We start from the raw sequence: 27,777 nt of genomic DNA on the forward strand, positions 1-27,777 counted from the left end.
CAATCGACGAAGCTTGAGTGCCTACATAAGACCGCGGCGAGAGACTGGTAACTCTGTCCAAAAACTCTTCATAGCTGCTTAATTGTAATCGGAATCATTACAACTATCACGTAGGAAAGTAGCCAAGGGTCCATACTGTAAGATGAAACTGCAAAAGTTGATAAATTACATCTAGAAAATGCATCAACAATCGACGAAGCTTGAGTGCCTACATAAGACCGCGGCGAGAGACTTGTATCTCTGTGCAAAAACTCTTCATAGCTGCTTAATTGTAATCGGAATCATTACAACTATCACGTAGGAAAGTAGCCAAGGGTCCATACTGTAAGATGAAACTGCAAAAGTTGATAAATTACATCTAGAAAATGCACCAACAATCGACGAAGCTTGAGTGCCTACATAGGACGGCGCCATTGTTCTCGTCATCGTCTCAAAGAACCGTTAATAACTAATTAATTGTAATCAAAATCTGCGCAACGATCACATAGGAAAGTAGCCAAGGGTCTATTCTTTGAGAGGCGACTCTAAAAGTTCATAAAATATTCGCAGGAAATGAGAAATTAGTGAATTTCCAGTGACTGCGTAATATTTCTATCTCCCTCCTTGTCGCGCACACTAGCGCTCTCTCTCGCACGCTCCACCTATCTCCCTCCTTGTCGCACACGCTAGCGCTCTCTCTCGCACAGCTCGGCCGTGCCACCTCTTTTAGTATCATGTACTCCTATTACCTCGGCGAATTTCCTGGTCCAAACAGCACACTCGGGAACTTCTTGTGGATAATGTAGGGATCGCGGTGGGTAATCTAACCTATATAAAAGGCTTTTTTATTAGTAACTATGTATCGATTCGTAAATAAAACGCATACGAGTGATTACTGAACGTTGTCACAACACTATAGTCTCAAATCCAGCTGTACAAATGTATAAATCATTTTGAAAAGATCGAAAATCCTTAAACAAAGTATGCATTCACTAACCGCGGCGAGAGACTTGTATCTCTGTCCAAAAACTCTTCGTAGCTGCTTAATTGTAATCGGAATCATTACAACTATCACGTAGGAAAGTAGCCAAGGGTCCATACTGTAAGATGAAACTGCAAAAGTTGATAAATTACATCTAGAAAATGCATCAACAATCGACGAAGCTTGAGTGCCTACATAAGACCGCGGCGAGAGACTGGTAACTTTGTCCAAAAACTCTTCATAGCTGCTTAATTGTAATCGGAATCATTACAACTATCACGTAGGAAAGTAGCCAAGGGTCCATACTGTAAGATGAAACTGCAAAAGTTGATAAATTACATCTAGAAAATGCATCAACAATCGACGAAGCTTGAGTGCCTACATAAGACCGCGGCGAGAGACTGCTAACTCTGTCCAAAACCACTTCATAGCTGCATAATTATAATCTGAATCGTTACAACTATCGCGTGGGAAAGTAGTCAAGGGTCCATACTGCAAGATGAAACTGCAAAAGTTGATAAATTACATCTAGAAAATGCACCAACAATCGACGAAGCATGAGTGTTTACGTAGGTCCGCGACACCGTTCTCGTCATCGTCTCAGAGAACCGTTAATAACTAATTAATTATAAGCAAAATCTGAGGATAGATCACATAGGAAAGTGGCCAAGGGTCTATTCTTTGAGACGCGTATCTAAAAGTTCATAGAACATTCGCGAGAAACGAGAAATTCGTTAATTTCCAGTGGCTGTGTAATGTTAACGCCATCTATCTCCCTCCTTGTCGCACGCGCTAGCTCTCTCTCTCTCGCGCACAGCTCGACCGTGCCACCTCTTCTAGTATCATGTACTCCTATTACCTCGAGCGAATTTCCTGGTCGGAATAGCCAAATCGTCGGTAAAGTCAACAGCTGCTTAAGAAATTTTTCGTAACGAATAGTAGACTATTCAGCAATACGTTTTAGAAATATTTTACGCAAAAGGGAAGGATTATTAAATGATTTTTAAAACGCAATGTGTCCAACGTTTATCCTTTGCAATTAAACGTCGTATAATGCGCCTATTTGAAACCTGTAATGTTTCTAAACGATAAACGAGTCTGGGAATTGTTAAGGATTAGGAGAAATCAGGATAAGACTGATTCGTCAACAGCACACGGGAGCTTCTACAGTTCTACATACACTGTGTCCATGCAGCTTAACTTCGGTGATCTTACGGAAACCGGTGCTTTCTGCGTGGTACAGCCATTGACGTAAGAGTCGTTCAATAAAGATGCATAAGAAAGCAAAAAACAGACGAGAAATTATTTGAACTGTACGAAATGGTATATTATAGACTAAGGACACGTGAAACGTACGATCACTTTCATAATATATATTCATATGTATACATACATACTATCATGCATATGCACGCCATACATACACGCACGCACACAGCATCCATATACATACAAATTGGAAGTTGCACATGCAGAAACAATTTTTCTTTTAATTCTCTCTTTATAAATGATCTTTCCCCGCGTTTTGTTTAATATACACCGTTCGAAATATAGTTTCTCTTTCTCGACACTCGTGAACATGCACACGCTAAGCTTTGGTGACACAAGTCAACAGAAACGACAACGAGGCTGCGCGGTACGGAATCGCGTGCGCCAGCTTGGCGGCGCGTAAATGTCGGGAAGATCGTAAAAATCAGACGGGAGCTCGGTGTCGAACGCGTAAAGAAATGGGAAGCCTGCCCGAGCACATTACTTGTACAGTACTACCGACTCGTTTCGCTCTTTCGCGATCTTGCACGCGTTTGCCCCGCCACCGTTGCCGCGCCTCGCGATCACGCGCCGGCCAGCGTTACCGGTAATCTCATCGACTGCGTATCATTGATTATACAACGTCACCTTTCTATGTACACCGTTCACACGACGAAAGTAAGCGCTTTTCGTTTCCTTGTACTAGAATTCACTAAAAAACTAAACCAGACCACTAGACTCACTAGAGCGAAGCAATCATATATACAAATGGTACAGGAACGATCGCATAGTGTCGCGAGTATAAATGGAAGGCGAAAGCCCTGCCCGACTATATCGTCCATTCGCGATTTGCACTTTAACGCGATTTCTCGGCCGAGGGGCGTGACCCTTCGCCGCCCCTCGACCGTCAATCGTAAAACAGGACAGAGCCAAGAATCGGAAGTGTTGGACAGAATACGCGAGAAGGAACGTGAGAAGTCGCGTTCCAAGTTCTCAAAATCCTAGCCGCTTTAAACTGGACCGCGTCACGTCGTTGCTTATTCTCGACTTCTCGCCCTGCCAACTCTTACTCTTGCTTCGGAACTGCCGGAGGTCCGCCTCGTGGTCGGGGTGCCTCATCGGCCGGTAGCCCTGTGGCGAGCACAGTGGCTTCTGCTCTCTGTAAAACTGCTCGTATCCGCCGTGCAGCAGGTAAATCTCTGGGTAGTAGAGAGCCGGGTAGTGCTCTTTGTTTCGTTGGCGATCCAGGTTCCTGAGGAACCGCGACAGGTTCGGGCCGCGCTCCCACGAGAACTCGCAGTGAAACACGAGGATGTCCCTTTTCTTCGTGCCCGGCTGTATCTCGGGCGTGCTCGTTAATGAGTCCAGGAGAACTCGCTCGATTAAGTCTCTACTGTAAAGATTCAGAGCGCCTTCGACGTGGCCGGCGTCGAACTCGTATGGGTAACGGCAATCGACGATCTTGAACGAGCGGATTCTATCGCTGAACTCCCCGCGTAGCAGCGCGGTCAACGTGTCGACCGAGATCGAGCGGAGGTCGTCGTGGTGGCCGGGCGCTAACGGTAGGATGCACGGTTTACTGAAGTCACCCGTCAGATCGCTATCGGTGGTGCTACGATGAATAGCTGACTTTATGTGAGCGTGCGCCTCCGACTCTGTTTCCATCTCTGTCACCTCTATCGGCGTGGCCGGCTCCGACAGGCATCTCTGCAGGGGCATAGGCGGTTTCGGGCCGGAGATCGTGTCCACTCCGCCTCTGATCGCGTCGAGGAAGCTGTTCGACCTCCGCGACCTCTTGACTAGCTTCGGGCTATCGTCGATCGGTGGATCCGGCCGCTTGAACGTTCTGACCGACAACGGCGAGTGGAAGCCGCTGCGACTGGGGTTCTCGTCGTTGCGGTCGATCATCCGCCGACGACGTACCACCGGTATCGTCGTCGCCAACGGGCTGTCCTCGAAGCCCGGCGTCACTGTGGACGAGGTCGTGTTCGGCGACCGGAACAGGCAGGAGCGTACTTTCGACAGGGAGTTCTTGCGCGTCTCTTGCGGCTCGTACTGCAACGAGAGGGACCGTCGGAAGTTGCTGGTGCAGTTCGTCCGAGGGAACTCGGGAGTGCTCGGGCTGAGCGACTCGATCTTGCGAGCGGACGCGTCGTGGGGGGCAGCTGCGTTGCTGTCGATGCCCACGATGTCTCCACAGAGGAGGGTGGAGATGCCGTTCGGTAGCTGGGTCGTGTCGTCCAGGGTCTCGATGTCGATTAGGTCGTTGAAGCCGTCGTCCATGCTCTCGTAGCCGGATGAGATGCTACGGAAGAGGGATGGTCGCGCGAGCCGCGTGCGATGCGGCGAGGATCGCACCGGTGACTGCATCGGGCTCCGAGACTCGATGGACGTTCGACGTGGCGCAACTGCCATAGGCTCCACGAATCGAAACGCCTCCCGGGGCTTGTCGTCCTTATCCGGATAGCTCGCCTCGTATCCGCTGTCCTGGCTGTTTGGGTCGCAGTCTTCCAGCGGAAATCGAGATCTTTTCGTGCCCATGATCTGTGGAAAATTAATAAAACATAACATTAGAAGGCTGTTGCAGTTTTATTATTAAAAAAAAACATATTCATAGGACAATCAACCGAAGGGTCGGATGCAATAAGGGGACTAGCGCTCGAAAATTCAGCGGCCACGTATAATGCGCTGCTTGGCAGGCTTAGCACTTACGTTGACTGTTAGTGGCGCGCGAGATTTATATATATCGCCGTATCTTCTACAATTATAATTATTTATTAATCAGTGTGAAAATTGGTGAAAATCTTCCTTATATATTAAGGAAAAACTTTGTCGCCGCAAGTTAGATGTACCTCGAAATTGCCTCGGTAATTTTTAACGGCGGACGTTGAAAAACATGGGTAATGACCAGTGTTACTTTTTAATTAAATATTATTACATTTGTTAACATAAGGGTTTTGCGCATACATTTTACGGCTTCGCTAGAGTTTTCTGAAGTTATGTTTTAAGTCTCATAACGATCCGTTAATATTTACTCGAGTTATCGCAATTTATGTTTAAAGAAATAATGATTTTGGACGATGAACAATTTTTTGCTCGAATAGTAATGATTGTATAAACAAACTGTAAATAGAAAAAATGCGTGTCGTGACGAGCTTTACAACATTTAATTTTCCAATCTTTCTTAGCGTTTGGACAATAATTTTTTCCCATTTTCGAGCACTAGTCCTCTTATTGCATCCGACCCTTCAATTAAGGTAATCAAGGAATATTCTCCCAAGTCTCGAAAGCTAACTGTCCTTTTTACAGACAAGATCGACGCATCCGGGCCGCACCAGGAAGTGCTAAGCACATCTGGTGTGGCAAGGTGTCGCGGGGCACCTCGTAGCATAATCGACGTTCGAGTCAAAATACGAATGTAATCGGGCAAAGATCTGAATCAAGCGAGAAAACTGCGTTCCTGTCGTTTCCTTCGTTATCTTGGATCTGTACATGAAAGACGGAAACGGCTCGAGTGACGGAACAGGTGTACGCGACTAAGTAGATAAACGATGACACTTTTCACGCTACTTATCGACTAGTAAACAGCGATCTATCGCTAAGTGAACGAGAAAAGGAGTGTGGTGAGATACCTTCTGAGGGCTGATGCCGCGCGGGCTGCACCCAACGATGCTGTTCTCCTTGTCGCCAGATGGCGAGACAGGTTCCGGACTGGAGAAGCGTCGCGACGCCATGCCTAGAAGTCGTCGCGCCTTCGGCCTCGATTTCATCGTTCCCTCGGGAGTGTTCTTGATCTTGAACGCATTTTTGAAGAGCCTGTAATGAAAAATTAACATTAAAATAAGCACCATGGAATGTATTAAAGGAAAGATGCGCGCGCACCGGTCAACATAACCTCCAAAAGTTTACGCGGTCAACGCCGTACGCGAATAGAATGCTCCTTTCACAGTGCTCTAATTGCGAATGAAATTCACGAGCCAATTAACGCTACATAATTCATCGTAGCCCATGAAACCACGCATTCCCACAGAATTCTCAACGCAAAACAATATCACGCGTGAGAAGACGATTATAACCCGAACCTCGCTAAAGCTTATCAGTGGCTCATTGCAGAAGCAAGGTGTATTTAGACTGCGGGCGTGAAATTTCTTAAGCGTGAAAACGCGGGTGTTTACCTCGCCACGGCGCGTCCGTGAAACACGTGTGACTAGATCGAGACCGAGGCAGACGTGTGCCTATCGACCCTGGCGCCTCGTGTAGCGCGAGAAAAGCGACAGCAGCGCGGCGAGCCCGCCAACAGCCTCGACCACGCGGACTTATCATTGTGTAAACCGTCCACGAGGTATATTTAGCTTCTATGAAATTTCGCGTATCGAGCTTAATTGACCCGCACCACTTAATTCGATGAAACAGGGCAGCCTAATTTTTCGGAGCAACGGAGAGTTGGAGCGTCCACGACAAAACGGCAGAATCGACACCATCGCCGACACTTTTACAGAGACCGGTGATTTGACCGGATATCGAGGAAAGTAAGAGGACTGGATGAAACACGAGGTGATAACGCTTCCTTCTTCACCCTTTCAACGTCCGACGAATTATTGGAGAGTGCGCTAAGCGTTCGAAATTTCAGCACCAAGGGAACGAACTCTGCTTCTTCACGCTCGCGTAGAAGATACGTATCTCCGTTGTGTTATACGAGTAAAGTATCACTGAACCACACAGCACGTATAGATCCTTGGTAAAGTCGAGGGTCTTGAGAAATCGAGTTATTTGCTGGGCGGTATATACCTTGTACATTGGCACACTTCGCAGGAATCCGTGACACCTTCCCAAAACATGTCTGCGAGCGTGGAAACGGGTGGATTAAAACTGGCCTTAGAGAGGACGTCGTGTTATCGATCAATCACTCACGCTCGCGATTCCGATCCCGATCCCGATCTCGATCGGGCGAGCCTCGCCACGCGTCTGTCCGAGCAGCGATCGAGGTCACCGTCAACTTGTTTGTCGGGCCGCGAGAGACGTACTGACTGCTCGCTGTGGCGGGAACGTTGGTCTTTATACGGGGCCCGGGCGCGCAGTGGGGAGAAGGGCCGACCAATCGGGGACTGGGAAAGGGCCCGCCTAAATCTTCTCAGGGCAGGCGGGAGAACGGAACGCGGAATCCTCTCTTTAGGGCGACCGCTATGGGGGGCCCTTTTCTGCCTCTCTCTCTCTCTCTCTCTCTCTCTCTCTTCGCCGCCGTCTTTCGTTACGTCCGTTCGTTTGCCGGCTCTTTTTGTACCCTCACATACTCGCTAGGTGCGTGTAAAGTGCACGGGGCACACCTACGTGCTCGTGTGCGACGTTAACCCTTTCCGTGCTGGGGGCGCTTACGAGCGTGCTCGGTCGAGATCGGTGTATCGCGTGCGATCAACGCCCATGCGCGTTCGGGGAGCACGGTGCAGCATGCGTGGTCAGTGATCTCCGCACGAGGCGTGCGCTTCGCTGGTGCTATCGGCGAGGGCGGAAGCAGCACTCCAACGGCCTATATTTCACGGTAGGTACAGAATTGTAGAGAATTGATCGAATACTCGACAGCATGCAGACCGTTGCTAAGAGGAAAGGAAAGGAGTGTACGCGTATCCCGGGAAGAAATTAATTCTCTATAGCGCTATGACCCTCTCCGTCTACCCGTCGCTCTATTCATCCATCTACGTCTACGGTCATTCACTGACTATAGCTCACTTTCGATAGCAGAACGGAAAAGGTTGCCGACCGTAGGAGTTGCTCGCGTTGAAAGGGCTCCCGACTCCCTCTCCGTCGCACCCGTGTCCGCTCTCCTTCTCCCGTCGGTTGATGCACCGACTGTTCCGAAGGATGCAGCTCTCCGGGCAGGTACGACTCGGCCCGTTTTTTTCATTCTGCCGATCACAATGCTTCACCTGATCTCTGATACCACCCTCGCATTCTTCGGAGATTTTCACACGGCAGGTACACACCCGCTACGGAGCCGGGTATCCACGAGCCTCGCCTACGGAGGCCGGAGAGGAATGCGGGAAAGGGACACGGATGATTCCCGTCGTCAAGGTGATTTCGGTGAACCCGTACGTGTGTTTTGTACGTACGTATGTCGGAGGACGATAACGGCGCTTGCCACTCGGTTCGTGCGAGATCAGGTCGCTCCGAGTGGCGGGAGAACTTGTCGATGGGAGAGGAAGAGCGAGTTAACGGACGGATATCTGGTGCAACGTCCAACCGTTTGCCGTTACTTATTCAGCCTTTCCATCGTTTTCGCCATAAACGTTTTGATCGATCGATACGTTTTGTATCTTTACTTGTCCCAAACCTGAGAATACATCGATCTGGATCACTGGCACCCCCAAAACAAGTGGCAAGAAAAGAAAACTGGATTTCATTTTTTAAATGAATTTTTATAATCGCATAATCCTGAGTGCGCCACTGATCTGGATCTAACCCAGACCTTTACCGGAAAAAGGTAAAGGAGGTCAGTGTCAAATCACAATATCAGTTTCAAAGCCTTTCGGTAGCGCGCATGCGAATATCGGCAATTCCCTGTAACTGTAATATCCAGCGAGAGGAGCGAGACAAGGAAGGGGCAGCGGGGGAGACAAAGTGGCAGACAGAAGGGGGATGAAGGGGGGAATCAGAGAACAGACCCGAACGATCCACCGGGTCGTTCCCAGCAGTCGTGACTGCAAAGATTATTCGCTATAGGGCATCGAACGCGTACAGCGCGGTACCATGGGGGTAGCTCAGCTGCTTTCTGCCACCCCTCGCTCGCAGCTGCCATATCGCGCACCTTCCTCGTCGTAACACGTTGCACCACCTCCCGAAACGACTTTCCACCGGCGTTACCAAGACCGTTTCGCAACTCTGAATCGATCTCCACCACGATTCTACTCTATCGACCTTAGATCGATTCGACCGGTTGGAGAGAACCAGCGGGCTCTAATGACGAAAGCCTGGCGTTCCTCTCGACGTCTGGACCGTCGCGTCGTCTGAGAGAAGGAACGGAGCCGTTCGAACGTCTAACGGCCTGGAGAAGGGAGGCCCCCTCGGAATCGGGCGAACGCCCGTGTCCCCACGACTTTGATTTTTCTATAAGAAGGAGTGCAGATGGTCGTATCCATTGTGATGGTTGGCACGTGCCAACTATGGGTACCCCGATGGTGCACCGCTAAGTGCATATACGCGGCGTGCGTGTAGCAGCCACTGAGCGCCGGAGTGTGTGCGCGCTCACCGGCGCTCGCAGACGCGCAGCCCATAGCCCGGGTGCACAGGCATTGGCTCTTTGAGAAAGATAGTCGAGATACGCGTGTATATGCCACGTATGCATCGCGCGCGTACAGGCGTCGCGGCGCTGTCTCTCCTCTCTATTGACGACACAGCGGGAAAGAAGCGCGGGGAGACATTTACGTAATACCTGCCAGGGGGTTCTCAAACCTGGGAGCCGAAATGTTGTGGAAGAGGAACGCTCGTGACATCTCCATTCACCCGTTCCATTGCGCGGGACGATAGTAAAAGATTGATCACCGAGGGTGACCTATGCGTAACGAGTGAAGAAATTTGGAAATCACTTATCTAAGTATTAGGTTCTTGCAAATGAAATGGCCGTTTCTGATTTTTTAATTTAAACTTTTACTTGACAAACCTAATACGTATTTCATCGATCGAAATAGTCACCATCGACTTCGATACACTTCGAGAGGCAATAAATTCACTTTTCCAATCAAAAAGCTATCTAGGTGCTTGAAAAAATGGTAGTCTGTAGGTGAAAGGTTAGGAGAATAAGGAGGGCGAGGGAGAACTTCGCACTTCAATTCTGCTAACTTTTTAAAAGTTTGTTTTGCCTTGTTTTAAAAATGAAAAATGCGCAACACCCCTTGCTGACCGCCATAAAGACACCAAAATCTTTCGCGGATGAAGATTCGGTTTCGGCATATGTTTTGGACGTCGTCGATCACAAGTAATTATCTATGTAATAGGCCTTCGTTATTATGACGAGAAAACAAAGAAGAACTGATCTCCAAGCGGCGATTTGTCCAGCTTTTTTACTTTACACGGCCTGTAGATGTCGGGAAACAGTTGAATAGTGAATATTCGTTCTCACTGCGATTTCCCGAGCAGTTAGGCGTGAATCCTCTTCAACCATGTCTTTCAAAATAGTGTTATCGATAACTGTTGGCTCATGGCCGCGAGGCATATTTTCGAGGTCCGTATCACCAGAACGAAATTTTTTAAACCAACGCCTAGTGGTCCGATCACTTGCAGTATTTATATTCCGCGTTGCCTCAGCCGCACTATGACCATGTTTCAACTCATACAAGTAAATTATTCGAATTTTCAGCATACTGCGCAATATAACAGAAATTATACACGCCAAATCACGCGTGAGACATGTGCTATTCAAATGATACAAATACAAGGCGATCTGCACGGAAAAGAGCTAAGCTACAAAGCCGAGAAGTTTAAATTGTAGAAAACGGCCATTTGATTTGCAACAACCTAATAGATATATCTTGTATTGTAAGCGATAGAACGTTGAAGAGCTGTGTGTTGGAGCCGGTTGGTTCATCGCGAGGGATCCAAGGGGGAAGGATTCTTGTGAATGGATCGGAATAGACGAAGGAAGAACCACTGGCGATGATGACCCCGTAACCGTAAAGTCTGGTAGAGAGCGAGAGACGGCTTTGCAGCTTCCTAAACGGGATCATCATCTGTTCCTTCGGGATCCCGAAGGGCGTACAAGACAGCCTGCTCGTTCCTTGCTATTCTTCCGATACGCGCAGCCGCCGCAGATGCACCGTACGGGAGCCTCGAAATTTGCAATACGCGCAGCAATCGAAAGAAAGGACGAAGAGGGAGACAGTGGAGGAGAGATAAAAATTGCTCCAACCCCTCGCTAACAGCCAGCAAAAGTCCCCTCCGCTTCTGGATAGATAGATGGAAACGAAGGGAAGTCCGAAAAAATAATCACCCTGGGAAGAGGAGAGCCGAGGGGGTGTGGACGGGAGCGAGGGAAGGAAGCCCGAAGGGGGTTCCCGGACGTCAAGGGATCGCCATGGCAATCTCCAAGATTCTTGTCAAAGGGAGAGATTTTTCCACGATTCTCCATCGGTGGTGTCGTCGGTGGGTTCCGGGGGGTCATCGGGATCGATTCACGTGGTCGAAACGGCGCGAAACGATCTCGAGGGGTCCGCGATCGATGAGAACGCTCCCTGATTGCTCATTGTGTGGAATATTTGGCACGTGCGCGCGCGCGGGAACGCACATCTGCGATTCCAGGGGACGAACCACCAGGAGGAACGATACTCCACTCCAGTTTTCTAATATTCGATATTAAAATAATTTTCGAGGGCCGTTCGATCTACGAATACCACTAATTCGAACCCCGCGTTCGGGGAACAAAAACTTGCCAAGACGGTGGCGTTTACGACTTTCCGGATGGAAACAGCGCTCGAGCTGATTCGGGGACCGTCATTACCTATTACCGTGGCGAGTCCCTCCCCTACTAGCACCCAGCACGCCCAGGGTGGTGCAATTAAAATCAGCACAGAACCCCTCCTGGTAACAGGAAACAACAGTAAAACGAGCCCCTCGGCCTGGCGCGAAAGTCTCACCCCGAGGAAGAATACCTCCAATTATCGTGCAACTTTTCTAGCCGGAGTCGGAAACAATCGCAAAGGATTTCCGAGACGCCTATCCCCTGGAATCGAACATTGTTGGTTAGCTCGATGTACCTCTCTTGACCATCGCCGTCCGTTTCCATTCTTTCTGGCCGACTCGGCCGCGTTTGCACAATGGGGAAACAGGCACTCCTGCGGCTTTCCGTGCGAATATCACAAAAGACGAAAGGGCCCCGCGCGGGTGGGCCTCGTCGGGCATTAGGCGCCGCCCACCTGCTAAATAGCGCAAATTCCTCACACCCCGAGCAAACCACCTACACCAACATCCATCCAGCTCTGAAGAGCAACCGGCGTTTCAAACGCGCTCCAACGTCTTTTAAGCATAGGTCCACAGGCAACGTCGACAAATTCCCTGCTTTATTGCTGGTCATTAGGCTCGGGTTAAAGGGAGCAATTACCGCGGAGCAGTCCAGCCACGATTATTGCGGGTTTACCGTGGAATTGGACGCTCCGTTTCCCGCGCGATCCTCGATCCACGCTGCAGCTATTGTTCAGCGCGGGCCTATTGTGTCGCGGGCGCTAAGTAGGACAATTACCAATGCCGCGTGTTCACTGAAAGGGTCGCGAACGGGTCAGGTACATCGAGTGGATGCCCACGGTTCCGTGCGGGGCCTCGTTCCACCGACGGTTTTCCTATTGTTTGGCGCGAGGGGGGCAGCAGCGCACAGTGGGACAAACTGCTCCTTTCTGTGTCAAAATCAAAGAACTTTTCATAGGAATAAGATAGAGGGATGAATCTTTTTCGAGGTTAAATAAATAATAATTTAGTTATGGCTTTAAGAAACGATTATATTAACGGAAACTGCTAAAATGGTCTTCAAATTCGGTAATGGAGGTTTTTTTTTGCTTGCAAAAAAAAATATAACACATAAACTATTTATATATATGAAAAGATATTATCCAGAGGTATTTCCTCATATATTTAAAAAATACAAAAACTTAATTTTAAAGGTTGGTGGTGGGGGTAATTTGAAAAATATGGATTTTTTTGAAAATTATTTTCACGCAGTTGTACCTTATGTTTAAACTTCTTTTTGACATCTCTCACCGTTCTCGAGATATTCCACGAAAAAGAAAATTCTGCATTTTCTTTCAAGGGGTGATTTCACCCCCCCCCCCAAATCGCATTATGTCACCAACAAAAATAGGGTGGCATTACGGAGGAACTACTCTACTTGCACGCCGAGTTTTATAATTTTCTGAATTTCCAGCTTGCCGAACGTCCCTTGTCAGCGTCACCCCTTAAATCGCATTTTTCTTCGAATGCTCAAGGGCGAAAGAAATTCTGCGAACAGATTTGAATTCAGCGCGTCAAAATCTATAGGAAATGATGTAGGGGAGAGTCCTACAGTACCGGGCAGCGTGCAGCACTGGCCAAAGCTAGATCTCGCTTCCAGTGTTAGTTGACTGCACTATCGATGGAGAAACAAATGAATACTAGAGTCCGTAGCAACGTATTCCGGCGACATTCTTTTTCACAAGGATCTTGATGTCATCCTATTTGCGAAATAGCATCATGTGCACATGTTAAGTCTTCCTCCACACACGACGCACAAGATGCAACCATTGGAACGGGCTATAATGCGACCCTTCATAACAGCCTACAACCAAGCATGCGGTGCCTGGATGCGAAAATATCCTTTAAAAATTGCTCAGTCTGCAGTCTGCTTTTCAATGTACTATATTTTCAGACTTGGATTTTATTCCATCTCAAGATTTTCAACAACCAGAACTTGTATCTACGCCACCCACCCTTTCAGTCGACTTTTCTCAACCCCTGGACTCATCACGATCGCTTAATTCGCATGTTAATACCAATTTCTCAGGTCAATCTTCTTCAAGAAGCGTATCTTCGGATTTTATGAAAATGGTTAAAAACATCAGTCCTGAAAATAATATTTCAGAAACAAGGATAACACAGAGAAAACGACGGACGCAACAGTCTGAAATTCTAACATCAGTATCTTTTATAGAAGATGTTCAGAAAAAAGAAACTGTGTTAATGAGAAAAAAATTGAAAGCAGAAACAAGAAAAGCTGAGAAAGCGCTAAGAGAATATGAACAAATTAAGAAACGAAGAAAGTTAGGCAAAGCGATAAGTACGAAAAAAGATAGCTCACGAAGGAGGAAAGTAGACTTTGATGAACAAGTCACAGAGTGCATCATTTGCAAAGAATCGTACAATCATGATTGGGTGCAGTGCATTAAATGCAACGGTTGGGCTCACGTGGAGTGTACAGATCAAGAAAATATGGATCATTTTACATGTGACATTTGTACACGCGCCTAAATAAAAGTTTTATTCTATTTTCAAATACTTAGACCTTAAAATCTACTAACTAAGTAGTTGGCCGGTACTGGACGACAATTTTTCGTTCGCTGCGAATTACAACGTTTATGATAAAATTAAAAAAAAAACATTTATCCCCTCTTATTAAACACTATTTGCGCTAGAAATTACTTGTTTGAAATTTGATTTTTACCCACAGTAGCCCAAGTTATAGTACAAAAACTTAAAGTGGCCGGTACTACCGGACTCTCCCCTGTAACAAGTAAAGGAAAAACTTCAACCACAAGTTATAACGGAAAAACGGAAATTTTCTTCGAAAATGTCAACTTTGACTTAGAGTTTCAAGGTCAAAACTTGTTTGTCATACATTCCCAACATTTTTCCCTAAATCTGCAACATGTTAGCTTTAACCTCCAAAAAGATTCATCCCTCTATCTTATTTCTATAAAAAGTACTTTGATTTTGACACAGAAAGGAGCAGTTTGTCCCACTGTGTGGCGCCTCGAGATCGCGCGCAACAAGCGTTTTTTCAGAACGGCAACGGGCAAACTGAACCCCGTGAGCTCGTGAGACCTCGAGGACGCGGCTCAGGTCTTATCGAGCGGTCGACTGCAACCGAAATATCGCGACGGCGAGATATCTTTTACCGTTCTTTCCTCTTATCGCTCCATCTCGCCTGCTCTCCGCCGGCCTCGCTTTCCCTCGTTTATCTGTGTTCGCGTTAGCGTTGGCTGTCTCGTTGGCGCGAAGTCGCCAGGCAGAGTAAACCAGATGAAGGTAGCCGAGCCGAGGGCCGAGAGAAGGGACAGGATCAATGGCGACGGGCGTTCAATCTCCCGCGCAAATTCTTCGGGCTCCCAATGTTGTACGAGTTGTTCAAAGTCTCGACGATCCTTTCGTCTCTGTACGAATGCGCATGTGTGAGTGGAGGATGTTTTCCATCGTCGACTTGTTATTCGTCGGACAAGAGACAAAAGGTACAGAGAGACTTTCACCGCTCGTCGAGTTTCGAATGGCATTGCAGGTGAATCGAGACAAACGGTTTATGTGGAAAGTAACTGGAAGAGTAGATTCTGGGCCGGATATCGAGCGAGAAAAACGTTAAAAAGCGGCGAGTATCGGGAGAGGGGGTGCGCGAACCGACTCCGTTTCTGTAAGGTCGTCTCGTGTCCATCGATTATTCACGTACGAGTAAACCGTATATGTAACAGCTGCGCCCGTATAGCGTATCGCGAGGGCGAACGTTAGACAATACGGTGCACGGTGCCCACATGGGGGAGACCGAAAGTGTTATATGGGGGCGTGTAACGCTTCCTGCGCGATCCGAAGTCGAGCTGGGTGCTCTGGCCTCCGCCTTGGCAACCTCCCGCGGCTCCAGCGCTACGTACGGGGTCCAGGGATTGGAGTACAGTAGAAAAGTTCCAAGCGGGAACAGAAATTTCAATAGCAAAGGGGACAGTTACGAGACGAGGAGTATACGCAAGGTACTCGTAAAAACTGCGAGACTCCCATCAACGAATAAATGAGATCGCCGACAATGCGGTGGACCATAACGTCAGGTCTCGCGCACGGAACAAACCGGAGTCTTCTCGACGAGTATTGTAATCCGGTCCCATTCCTCCCGTGGGACGTCCTCGGTAAACGATTTCTCTGGACCGCGGCGAGAGTCGCCCTTCGACGTCTCCCCAACTTTACGGTAACCTGCCCTCGACGATGTTTCGTTATCGCTGAAATCGACTGGGAAGATCGCCTCCTTTCTAGACTTTCCAGCGATCCGTCGTCTCGTCCACTCGATTTCTCCCGTTTTTCATCCTTAAGCTTCCCCCTCCCCCTGTTCGCGCTTTCGCCACGGCTCCGCGAAACGGCCGAGCCGTGGGCCTGCGGGCTAGCGCGAAGCCGAGGCGGAGTGGAAGAAAAACTCCGCGATCGATCGGCTATAGACGGTCAAAGCGCCGGCGGTCATTTTCTCCTCGTCCCGTGGCAAGAACGTTGCCCGGTTCCCAGGCTGGCTGGACGACCAGACGAGGAATTTAAATCTCAACGGTCGGTCGGTGGTCTTTCATAGTGGGGAGAGGCGACACAAGCGTGGTTCGCGACGCTGCGCGGGAACGACGATAGAAGGAGAAGCCACCACCATCCACCGAGCGCCGATGGAACGCCGTTCTGCCTCCTCTCTCGATCCTGGTCACCGCTTCTCCGTCGCTCTTGGCCCCGGCGACGACCCCGACACGGCCCCAACCTTGGGGAAACAGAGGAGATCCGACCGGCTAACCAACCAACCGACGAGCACCAAGTAGACGTGCATGACCGGGGTACGGAACGAGGGAACGAAGGAACGGCGGTGACGGGGAAGGGAGGACGTGAGCGAAAGAGCGAGATGGAGCGGTGGGTAGAGGCGGAGGAGATACAGGGAGAGGATAAGAAGAGGGAATACGGGGAACGGGAAAGAAAGAAGTGGCGAGAGGACCGAGGGGGGTCGAGGAAATGCGGAAGGGGGAGGGACATTCTTGTTTGTAAACAGAGAGGCGCGATGGATCTCCCCGCGCGACCCTCCGCTCGCGGAATCGACCGTTTGCGAGTCGCCCATCCCTTTTGAACCGTCGCGCCCATTCCCGCGCTTTTCTCCTACTGTTAGTAGGTATCTGCTATCAGTGATTGCTTAACGGAACACAATGGGCCATTCTAGCAAACAGGTTAAGCCTCTCGTTTCGCACGGCCGGCAACCGGGAATCGAGCAGATTCGGGAAGAGCGTAGGAGCGCCTTTCTCGGAAGGTCTTTCTGCGAGTGAACGAGGCTCTAGGTAACCGTACGGCGCGCCGTGAAAGGAGCCAAGATATCGTCGTCGAGGAACAGAGGCAGGAGAGCCCGAGCCGAAAGCGGCATGCGGGAGGTATTAAAGAGAGGGCATTAAGCTTCCGCGGCGTTCGTCTCGCACGCTGCTCGCCCACAGCAGGTCCTTTGTCGGGATGCTGGAAAAGCCTGTTGCGGAGGATTTCCATGGAACTCGTTCCCTTGGCCGTCGCAACGCGGAAAAAGAATGCAACGGACGGTTACGACTCGCGGTCTCGCGGCCGCGCCTGCGCCACTCCGAGGGACAAGTGAAACGGAGTAAATGGGATCGAGGAAGATCGAGGATCGACTCGATATTCACCGCGACCATTGGTGGTAGGCGCGAGAACCGTTGCGAGGAGGCGCGCTCTCCGTCGCACAGTAGGCCGGATTTAAAATTTCTTTTTTTAAGGTATCGGAATAAAATTTCCGCCAAAAAATAGGAAAAAATTATTCCTTTCTAATCGTGTATAATTTAATATTTTTTTATATTTATTTATTTAATTATTTTTCAATTTTTTTTAACTTATTTGTAATAGAAAAAAAAATTCTATTTATTTGGTACCTTAATTAATGCCCTTTTCAGTAGTTTAAATGGAATGTTCGGGAAATTTTTCGTTTCCATGTTAAAAGCAAAAGTCGAATAATAAATGAATGTAGTCAAATATCGTTTGGTTTAAATTAAAGACCAATTTCTTGCGCTGAACATCATCTTCTATTAGTAATTAATGCAAACGATGTGTTGAAAAATAATTCTGAATATAGTGAGGAAATTTTCGTTATTTTTTCAAATTGACAAGGTATATCTTTCAAGTCCCAACAAGTCCCAACTTCTAACCAATTGGAATATTGTCAGTACACCCTCCTGTACATGATTACAAATTATTACTGTGTAAAGCAGGTCGTGCGACGCGTTCGCACCCGATATCGGAACTCCGCGAGACACTCAGAAACTCTTCTAAGTATTTGTTTAGATTTTAGGCACATGAAATTGTTTATGCTATGATGCAGTTAAGCCTTCGACTAAATGTGTATTCTCACTCTCAACAGGTACTATTAAACACAAAAAGTAATTTGACTAATCTTAACATTTCGGGTTGTAACAGGCTGATAGTTGAGTTTCTTGATTTTATTTCATTATCAGCTCTGCAGCTTCAGGATGTAGTGGTTTAATTTTCTTTTTATATGATTTTATTCTTAAGGTCGATATGAATGGGTCGGACGTTAATAACAATCTATGAAATACATCTTCATTTGTGGCAATTCTGGAATGTTTTCGAGTATTCTTTTCATGTGCCTCCAATGTAAACAGATCCTTAGAAGAGTTTCTGAGTTTCTCGCGGAGTCCCGATATCGGACACGCTTTAAACGGTAATAATTTATAAAGTAGGAAGAAGTAGGATGTGGTTTTTACATAATCATGTAGAGGAAGGTGTACTGAAAATATTTCAATTGATTAGAAGTTGACGTTGGACGTGTTGGGACTTGAAAGATATTCCTTGTCAATTTTAAAAAATATCGAAAATTTCCTCACTATATTCAGAATTATTTTTCAACACATCGTTTACATTAATTACTAATAGAAGATGACGTTTAGCGCAAAAAATTGGTCTTTAATTTAAACAAAACGATATTTAGCTGCATTCATTTATTATTCGACTATTGCTTATAACTTGGAAACGAAAAGTTTCCCGAACATTCCATTTAAACTACTTAAAAGGGCATCAAATAAGGTACCAAATAAAGAGAATTAATTTTTTCTATCACAAATAAGTTAAAAAAATTGAAAAATAAATAAATGTAAAAAATATATCTTAAAAAGAGACCCAAAAGGTGCCAAATTTTAAATCCGGCCCACTGTGCGTCGTCGCGACAACCGTAAAATTCAAACGAGGAGCCGTTAGAAATCGTAGGCTCGCTTGTCGACGTGTCGAGACGACTCGAGAAACCCGCCTAACGATGCGTTTCTCGTCTACGTTTTCCTTGCCCCCTTGCCCGTTTCAATTTGATTTTCCGCTTCGAGCGCCTGGCCCACGCGCGAGGCGATCCAGAATAACTCGTAGAATAGGCTGAATCGGGATGTCCCACGGAGAGGAGGATGTCGTTTAATTTATTAGGTGGAGCGTTCCTCTACTGGAAGCAACCCCCGCTGCTTTGGAAATAAGCGAAGAAGAAGAATTCCTTAGGTTTGATTGCAGCGAGTACTGGAATAGCGTGATATATGGCGGGAGTAAAAGTGTTACGCTCTGGTAATGAGCTGTCTCCATTTCGTAGGTAACGGGGTAATAGGGGGGCGTGTATCGTGCAAGTCGCAGGGGTATCGTAAAGGTAGGTAATCCTTACGATTTCACCTCTTTCGATCCGCTTAAGCGAACTAATAAAACAATAAAAGGGCCGTGTCTTACTGGCGGAAACGTGGGTCCTTAACGTAGCCCCTGTTGAATAGAGCACATAACGACGCGAGTGGAAGCCAAGAATAATGCGCGGATAATTTGTAATATGGCGGGAAAGTGTGAGCCCCTCGGTGGAGGAGCTGTGTCCCGCGTTCACGGTACGATAAAATAATAAAGGTGGAAACTTCTCCGATGTCCGCGCTCCTCCTCGTGTTTACCAAAACGGAGGTCTATCCCAGCTGTTCGCGACCTGGATGAAAATTCGCGGGCGACTCCCCTCGAGGTCTCGTTTCTCACGCTGCGCTTGGTTGCCGAGGGAGGATGCGGGAGAGACCGCGGCGCAGTGCGGCGCTCGAAGGTCGCTCCTTCTGATTGCTCCTTTTTAAGCGTTGCACAAAGCCGCCTCACTTGCCAGAGCTGGCTGGAGATCGACTCGCGAGCATCGCCTCGATCGCGACGTTCCGGGGGCCCGGGAGTGTCCGTGGCGGCGAATGCCACCGTCACGGGCGGAATTCGATTGGAAACCGCGGCGATAGCGTGAAAGAACCAACGGGTCGCGGGGAGAGGAGGCAAGTATAATGCAGGAAATGAAAGAAGAGAAAAAATTGGTTGGAAGGGCGCTGTTGCTGGGGGCACGGATCCGCCGTTAACAGTCGAGTCGGAACGCTTCGAAAGAGTAACGGAGAAACGGAGAGAGAACCGGCGAGATACCGCCGCGAGAGAATTGGGGAGAGGGGCGAACAGAGGAAAGAGTGAAAGAGTGAAAGAGAGAAAGAGAGAAAGAGAGAAAGAGAGAAAGAGAGAGGAAAAAGAGACGAAAGAGAGAAGAAAGAGGGAAAGGTCGGATTGAACGTTGAGACGGATAGGAGGGAGGGGGGCGGCGATACCAACACGGGGAGGAGGAGGAGGAGGATGGAGAGGAGAGACAGAGGAGATGAGGCAAGTGTGGGTAGACATGCAGGCATGCAGACACACCAGACACACGAGCGGGTGGATGCCGCAGAGAAGGAAGACGAGAGGAAAGAGGAAGTTGCGCAACGGTTAACCGTCGTCGTCGGCGGCGGCGGCCCGTCCCGCGATATCAGAGCCGCCGATTCCCTCCGAAATCGAGGAGACCGGGCGGAAAGAAAAGCGAGACGAGATCGTGCAAGACTCGTACAAGCTGAGACGCGCTCCTCCACGAAAATCCGCCGGACACCGACCACCGTCGAGCATCACGAGGCGAGCATAAAAGAGGAACGGACGATGGGAAGACCGCAATAAAATTCATCCCGGGCGAACGAGTCGGCGAGGCGTGCATCCGACCTCTTTCTTTCTCCACGAGCACACTCGGAGATTTCGGGACCGACTAGTCGGTCGGGTACCTGCGCGGGAGCCAAGCAAAGAAGCACGAACAACAACCACCCCCGGCTCTACCTGTTCGAGGAAGCTGTAAGAGGAGCGCGGGTGGCAGCTCCTTCCCTTTGATCTCCGATCACAAAGGGGGACACCCGCGACGGAGACTAGTTTCATCGTTTCGACGTTTCGCGAAACAATCCGCGCTTTCTTACCACTATCACCGGGTCCGGCCACTACGTCTCCGCGACTGACAACGAGCGTCGGTGGTCGGAACCAACTAAAAACGATCGAGGAACGATCGACCCTGCACTCCCATTTACATTTTCTTAGGGCTCTAGGACGTTATCGCAAGGTAAACAAGTTTAAAAGCCACGACACCGAAGGATTCCATCCACAGTTTCGATCCCATCGGCCACCACTGTGCGCCTGCACGGGATAGAGAAGGAGCATGACGGGTAGCCAGACTAGGCGACGCACACAGTAGAGAAATTTCGCGATTTTATGGCCAAAGGCACAAAAATAATTTTTTCAATTCGACAAAATAAATGCAAATGTCAATTGAACAACTAATATGAGTATCAAATGCCCATAATTTTGCTGTTAAATGTTTTAATACGAAGCTCGTATAGACTCGCAAATGTTTATGCTCGTGTGAGGTTAGACCGATCGCAAAAAATTAATCGAGATTTTCAAGTTGCTTCAAACACTTATATCGTGTTATCCAAAGATTTGAAAATAATTTCAAGGCATGGATTGAATTCCTGGTGGTGCGTAAGATATCTTTTTGTCCTCAAAATAATTATGGTTTCGGTTTTTAATACGTAATTTATACAATTTTTAAATTAGTGTTTTAGAAATAACCTTTTCATATAAGAATCAATTTTCAATACATAAAATAGTTATCAATCCCAAAATATCCTGCAATGATTTTCATTTCTATTTTACGTTGGACTATTTTCATTCTATAAATGCAATTATATGCATTTTTTTTTAAACAAGATCCAGTGTGTCTTGTCTAACATACGACATAACTATGACCGAGACTAGTTCACATGTTATACATTACAAACATTTTTATTCTTTTTTAAACGATTTTATTCAGCTTCGATCCTCTGTTTGATTGTTTGTATTATGTATGTTTGTTTGTCGTCAGAAGCGATAACCCTTCTGCTATGCCCTGCTGCACTGTAGCGGAGGCATGCTCTAACAAAGAAAAAAGTGTATAAATGTAAATAATAAAAAAATCTGTATCGTTCGTAATTTTTGTAAGTGCTGTTTTTCGGATAATTTAGTCTCTCATATATTAGAACGTAAAAGTGGGGAATTTTATATATTAAAAATAAGTTTTCAGGTTTTGACCACGAAAATGGATATAGTTCTTCGCTTCACATTTGTATTAAATTTGTCCATAAAATCGCAAAATTTCCCCAGTGTGCGACGTTTCCACTTACGAGATTGGCGAGCAATAATTTATGTCCCAGCCGGAAACGAGCCCGTCTCCACTTGTTTCCCGCCCATTGTTTCTTTTGCCAGGACTTTTCGCCCTACGGTCGGGTCCGCCACCGCGCACATGTTCTCCCGCACAGCGGATCGTCGGTGCACGAGAGCTTCTTGGAACCGGAGGGACCTGTCGCGTCGTTTTCCCAAGGGAATTTTGTTTCACGGTGGCTGTTATTCTCCTCGGGAATACCACGAGACGAACAGAAGCGAATAAAGACGCTGGGGTTCCTCTTGACGAGTTCAAGGGCTGGAGTATCGCGACGGAGCTTGATATATTGAGATATATGGGATGGGACCAAGCATCCTGTGAACGGTGTAAAGCAACACCCTTGTCCACGATTCGCCCCTAGCTATTTCATCCGACATTCCAACTGTTTTACAACTCCACTATACCCCTTCCACCCACGATACCTGAACGCTGGTCAAGAATACACAACTAGCATAGGAGAGCCCCGAGGAGTGGGTGGAAAATTGGACTGACAGCGGAGTGGCTTCGCGGAAACGAGCGAAAGCATAGCGAGGGGCAGCCTCGGTTTCCCTCCAAAACCGGTCAGCTGATGGTATTTGCCCGACCAGCTGAAGGGACGGGACGGGACGGCAGCCAGGGGTAGGCAGACTCGGCCATTTTTAAATCCCTCGTAGCCGCCGATTTAAAAGACCCTGCCTGGCTCTCCGCTGCGCTCGTCGACCTACTCGCCCCCCCCCTCCGCCCCTCGCACCATTCCTGCCCCCATGGGCTTCCTCGCCGCCGCCTCGCCCCGCGTCCGCGACTCTCCACGTCCGCAGCATCGTCGGCCTTTTCCCGCGCTCGGCCACTCGCCTTCCCAGCTCGTCCGCGCGATAAACTCGCACGCACGTCTCTCGCGCATCCTTTCGAATCCCGCGTCTCCTTATCTTCCGCCCTCCCCCCTCGAGCCGCGATTCGCCAACCGTCGCGATTTTGAATTCAGAGCGGCTATACGCATTCCTCCTCGGTCGTTGATTAGCCGCTTGGCGGAGTAAGCTCGCCTGACTATCGTCTCGGTTACGCGGTAAGCTTCGTGTCGTAATAAGGACATTCCATGCGAACTCGGACAGATTTCGGAGTAAGTTTTCGTAGATTGCTGAAATTTCAATATGTTGTAGTCTTTAGTGATATTTAAACGTACCTCAAAGGATTTGTCAGAATTTTGAAAAATGTCGATTTTACAGCTGTTTGAATTAAGTGCTACCTTTTTTTCAATACATTATAGCTATGGAAGTAGTAAACGGATGGATGTGAGCTTTACGGTGCTTATAGAGAAGACATTAAAGTTTTAAGAGTAAATTATTTCAGTTTAAAAAAATTTTTTTTAACCATTTTCGTGCAATTATTTTACACAAATGCAGGTTTTTAAGAACGAGGAAAAAAGTAATGTTATACGCTTTTATACGCAAAGAGAAGAAATTCTTCATTTCAAGTACACTGCCTAGAAGGATATGTAACTGAAACATTTTGCTACCCTATAAGATATTTACATTTAAAGTGCTTAAGAGGGTCTTCTACAGTTATACACAATTTTTTGCATTCTCCGGAATTTTTTTATAACGAAACTATGAAACTTCTCCCATTGACGTTTTTTTTTACATGTATTTGTTGATTTTTCAACAATACTTACAAATTTTTACAACGAGAAATAATGAAAATTGGTGGCAGTACAGAGCCTCGTACGCAAAAGGGTGTACCGAAAGGATATTCTCATTGCTCTCATAAAATATCAAGATCTACTTAACCAAACTCATTCAAATTTGGTGTGTATCTTCGATACACATGTTGTTATTTTTTTCTACTTTTCTTTACTCTGCTCCTAACCCAGACCTATTTTAACACATCATTGACCGACAATTTTACGTTAGGGCATGAAAACACAAGTTAACTCGTGACCGGTCAACAGTGAGTTAATGGTAAAAATGCTTATTTTCAAAAACAAGGTGAAGGAAATCAAATTTGTATGCAAACTATTTTCAAAAATCTTCTAAAATGAAATTATACGTAATTCATTATTTTGAATGCTTCTTTTTTGGGCGAAAACAGAGAAATCATCACTTTTTACGAAAAAAATACGTAAAAGACAATATTTATGCAAGCGGTATTACATCCTCCATTATGAATTTTATATTTTCGATGACACATTTGATATCAGCAATCACGAAAACTCTAAAGTACTAGGTGTCTGTTAAATTTGATATTTTTTTCAGGTACTCGACCACCATTTGTTTTCTTTTTGCAATTTTGACTTGAGATTCTGAATCAGCAATTTTTCTACAAATCGGAAGATGCCTTCATATTTTGGCCAGCTTTTTGGCGAATTAGACCACTGTGCGTCGCCCAGTACGACGCGATACGAAGGAAAGAGTTTATAAACAATTGATGACCGAAGGGCAGCGACAATTAATCAATTATTATTATTAATTTCTTCGATTCGCTTGATTGCGCCTCGCCAAAATGCGCGACGGTTTTAAGTGGGAAAATCTGAGGAATCCGTGGATATGTGGGAGATATCGGTCATGAGCTACAAAAGTGTCAGGGCTTGAAAAGGTTCCGAGCGTCGCGGCTCCGTTGAAAGTGTTCGGGGGCCCATTCAGACGGTCGAGATGGGAAAGCTAAGGAAATCGACGGGGACAACAGCGACAGGTCCCACAGAGAAACGGGGCAAAACAGATATATAGGAAAGAGATGATGCGCAGGTTACTCTGGTGGGGTCCTCCAGCCGGGATCCCAGGTAAAGTGTATCCCATCCCCATGACCGCGGGACACAGGTACTACACAGAGTGGCCAGCATCTTCCCACACCTACCTGAAACCTCCACTCCCAAGGCATTCTGATCGAGATCAAGCATCTTACCATCAACCTCCACCTTCCCTTTATCCTCTTACGTTCCCGCCCTTCTCTCTGCCCGCCCCTCTGCACAACGGGGGCTCTAACGAGCGAGGAAAGATCGATGAAAAGTCCAACGTTGCAAAAATTTAGAAATCCAACGATAAATCTACCTTCTCTGATAAGATACATGGGGTAATCTGATTTCGTGGGCGGGTTTGGAGGCTTCCAAAAGGGGAGCATGAAATTCTAACACGGAAACTGAAGCTCCGGGACGAGGAAGATCCCGGTTAGCTCGTGGAAAGCGGTGTTTAAAGGAAAATGTTGAGGCGATCAGCTGAGAAACTTTTGAAGAGGAGCCAGTCGACCCTCCGACAAACCGGTTACCCTGGCGTGGGGTATCTTGGCGGGAAAGCTCCTCCAATGGCAAGTCCTGGACTCTTTGCTCTCTATCTCTGTTTCTTCGCTTCGCCCCCACCCGTGCCGTGCCGTGCCGTGCCGGCTTTCTTAGAAGGAACGCAAAGCATTTGCATTCACGAGGGAGACCACCGCACAGATCCCCGTATCGTGCTCACATTTGGTACAGAGTCCAGGCATTATATACGTCTCACTTCTTCGCCACCTTTTCCTAAAAAATTGCTCGGCGGAGGAAGAAGCTTACCGCGGCTCCACCGCAAACATCCTCCGAATAATGACCGCGTAACCGAGCTTTTCGTTCCAACGAACCAAATGGGACGTTGGATCAGCCAAGAATCACAGTTTCTAGCCAAACACGACTGCCACATATGGCACTACACTTTGCTGTATCGATTCTGTGCGCGAGCAGATCGCAATCTGTCTCCCAATCAGAAAGAGTAGCATCTGTGTAAGCAAATCTGTACAACGCTTGGAACGCGCAAGTAAGTTTGACGAAACGTCGCAGAACCGTTCGTAGTAACGAAAAGCAAGATGTGGTAGGTGTGACTGATAGCGGGCTGGGCGGCGGTGGGGTGAGAGGTGGCTGTAACCGTCGTGGAGGAAAGGATCGGTTTAAAGTCGATTTGCGTGTGGTCGTTTACAGAAAGGCGCGTTGGAGCCGTCGCCGTGGCTCGGTGGGCGTTATTCCCGGTGGGCAGGGATGCGGCGGACTCGGTCGGCCGAATCGTTTTGCTCGATTTTTTAACGGCCGCGTCGCGGCCACGACGAGGAGAAAAATAGACGGAGACGCGAGTATACGCTCGCGCGAGCGCGGATATCAACCGTCGCGATAGCGACCGAGCCAGATGAAGGAGCGAGATAGAGAACAAGAGGGAACAGGCTCGATTCCATCTCTTCCCGCCACTTTCTTGGCCGCCGGGTCTCCGAGCGAGCTCCTTCGGGACCGCCGATACTGGCTGCTCGGAGAATCCGCCGAAAAACTAAGTAGAGAAATTCTGCTCGGCCCGATCGTTTGGAGCGATAATGAAATTCACTCTAGACACGTGGCACGTAAGCAATGAAAACGCGATTCAAATGTAGAGTGGCAATGAATAGTCGTGTAAAATCTACAACAAACAACAACAATAATAATAATAATAATACGCATTTTGAAAATCACTTTGAAACATTATATACCGTAGTACCTACAGATTGTAAAACCTATTTCGAGATAGGTGTGAAGATAACTTTATGTCATGGCCGAGCAGCAGTAAATTTCGTCGTTGAATTTGAAAAAAAAAACATAGAGCGGAGGCTCGTTTGTGTAGCGAAAGAGAGGGAAAGGGAGAGGAAGAGGGCCTGGCGAGAGCGACGGGGGGTGAGGGGGCAGTAAAAGCGCGGGAACAAGTCGGGGCGAGGGCCGAAAAGACGAGAAGTGGCGGCAAACGGAGGCTGACACCAGAAACCTCAGGAACGCGGGACAGGGAGGATAAGTGGCCCTTTCTCGCGGGCATCGATGAATGGAAGCTAGGAATCATGAATGGGCTTGACGCGCGTAAAAGACCAAGGGCCTTAAGGTAGCCGTGGGCGATTGAAAACGCGCGACACAACTTACACGCTCGGTCGTGGGCGAGAAATCGGTTAAATTGAAAATGATTTCGTTTCGGTAAAGAGAGATAGAAAGACACTCACCCTTCGTCGGTCTCACGTTCGAGTCGGTCACGGGCGGAAGCCAGATCTGAAATTGAAAAAAATGAAAGATACGTTAATTAGGGATTGCAAGTGTTACGTTCGGTGTTTCGTGAAAATATTTTATAACAAGGACCGTAGGCGTGAACTCGCAATTGTCTGGTTACAGTAGGTAGTAAAGAAGGTAGGTGGGCATACTGTGCAGGTCACAGAAAGTTGACACAGGCAAGTTTCACGTGTGTCCCATGTGCGCGAGATTCGGCGGCCCCAGGGCGAGGGTGCAATGATTTACAGCCTCTGGCCGTTCGCAAGTATTTTCGCTGCGAGATACGAGGATTTGTTGAAAGGTTCGCGAACAGTGTGTCCTCTCCCCGCACGTGGAAAGCATGAAAACGCAAGGACGAAGGATAAGGTGTCGCGTGGAAGAGGGAAAGAAAGCGAAAAGGGTCGGTAGAGAACCGGAACGCCTTTCCTCGTTGCGTTCGCCGTGCAACGCTTCCGCAGGAAGTTGGTGCAGTCTCTGTGACGGACGTTATTTCCCTCTACCTCGCTCGCTTCCCACTGTTCCACCTTCGACAGATACGTGGATGCTTATTTGTAGGAATTGTAG

The 27,777-nt window shown here is 47.7% G+C and overlaps 1 protein-coding gene across 3 annotated transcripts; it reads right to left on the reverse strand.

Moving 5' to 3' along the window:
* Nucleotides 1-2,263: 2,263 nt before the first annotated feature.
* On the reverse strand, nt 2,264-27,216 carry LOC143374216 (M-phase inducer phosphatase). Of its 3 annotated transcripts, none has more exons than XM_076822165.1 (3): nt 27,171-27,216; nt 5,842-6,025; nt 2,264-4,753 (listed from the first exon to the last, which is right to left on the reverse strand). In XM_076822165.1, the coding sequence occupies exons 2-3, from the start codon at nt 5,977-5,979 to the stop codon at nt 3,203-3,205; spliced, it is 1,689 nt and encodes a 562-aa protein (XP_076678280.1). In that variant the 5' UTR covers nt 5,980-6,025; nt 27,171-27,216; the 3' UTR covers nt 2,264-3,202. The 3 variants fall into 3 exon arrangements, with proteins under 3 accessions (XP_076678280.1, XP_076678279.1, XP_076678281.1); XM_076822164.1 differs by lacking the exon at nt 27,171-27,216 and adding an exon at nt 6,998-7,225; XM_076822166.1 differs by lacking the exon at nt 27,171-27,216 and adding an exon at nt 6,092-6,114.
* Nucleotides 27,217-27,777: the final 561 nt, after the last annotated feature.

This window comes from Andrena cerasifolii, chromosome 10, assembly GCF_050908995.1.
Source record: "Andrena cerasifolii isolate SP2316 chromosome 10, iyAndCera1_principal, whole genome shotgun sequence".
Taxonomy (NCBI): domain Eukaryota; kingdom Metazoa; phylum Arthropoda; class Insecta; order Hymenoptera; family Andrenidae; genus Andrena; species Andrena cerasifolii.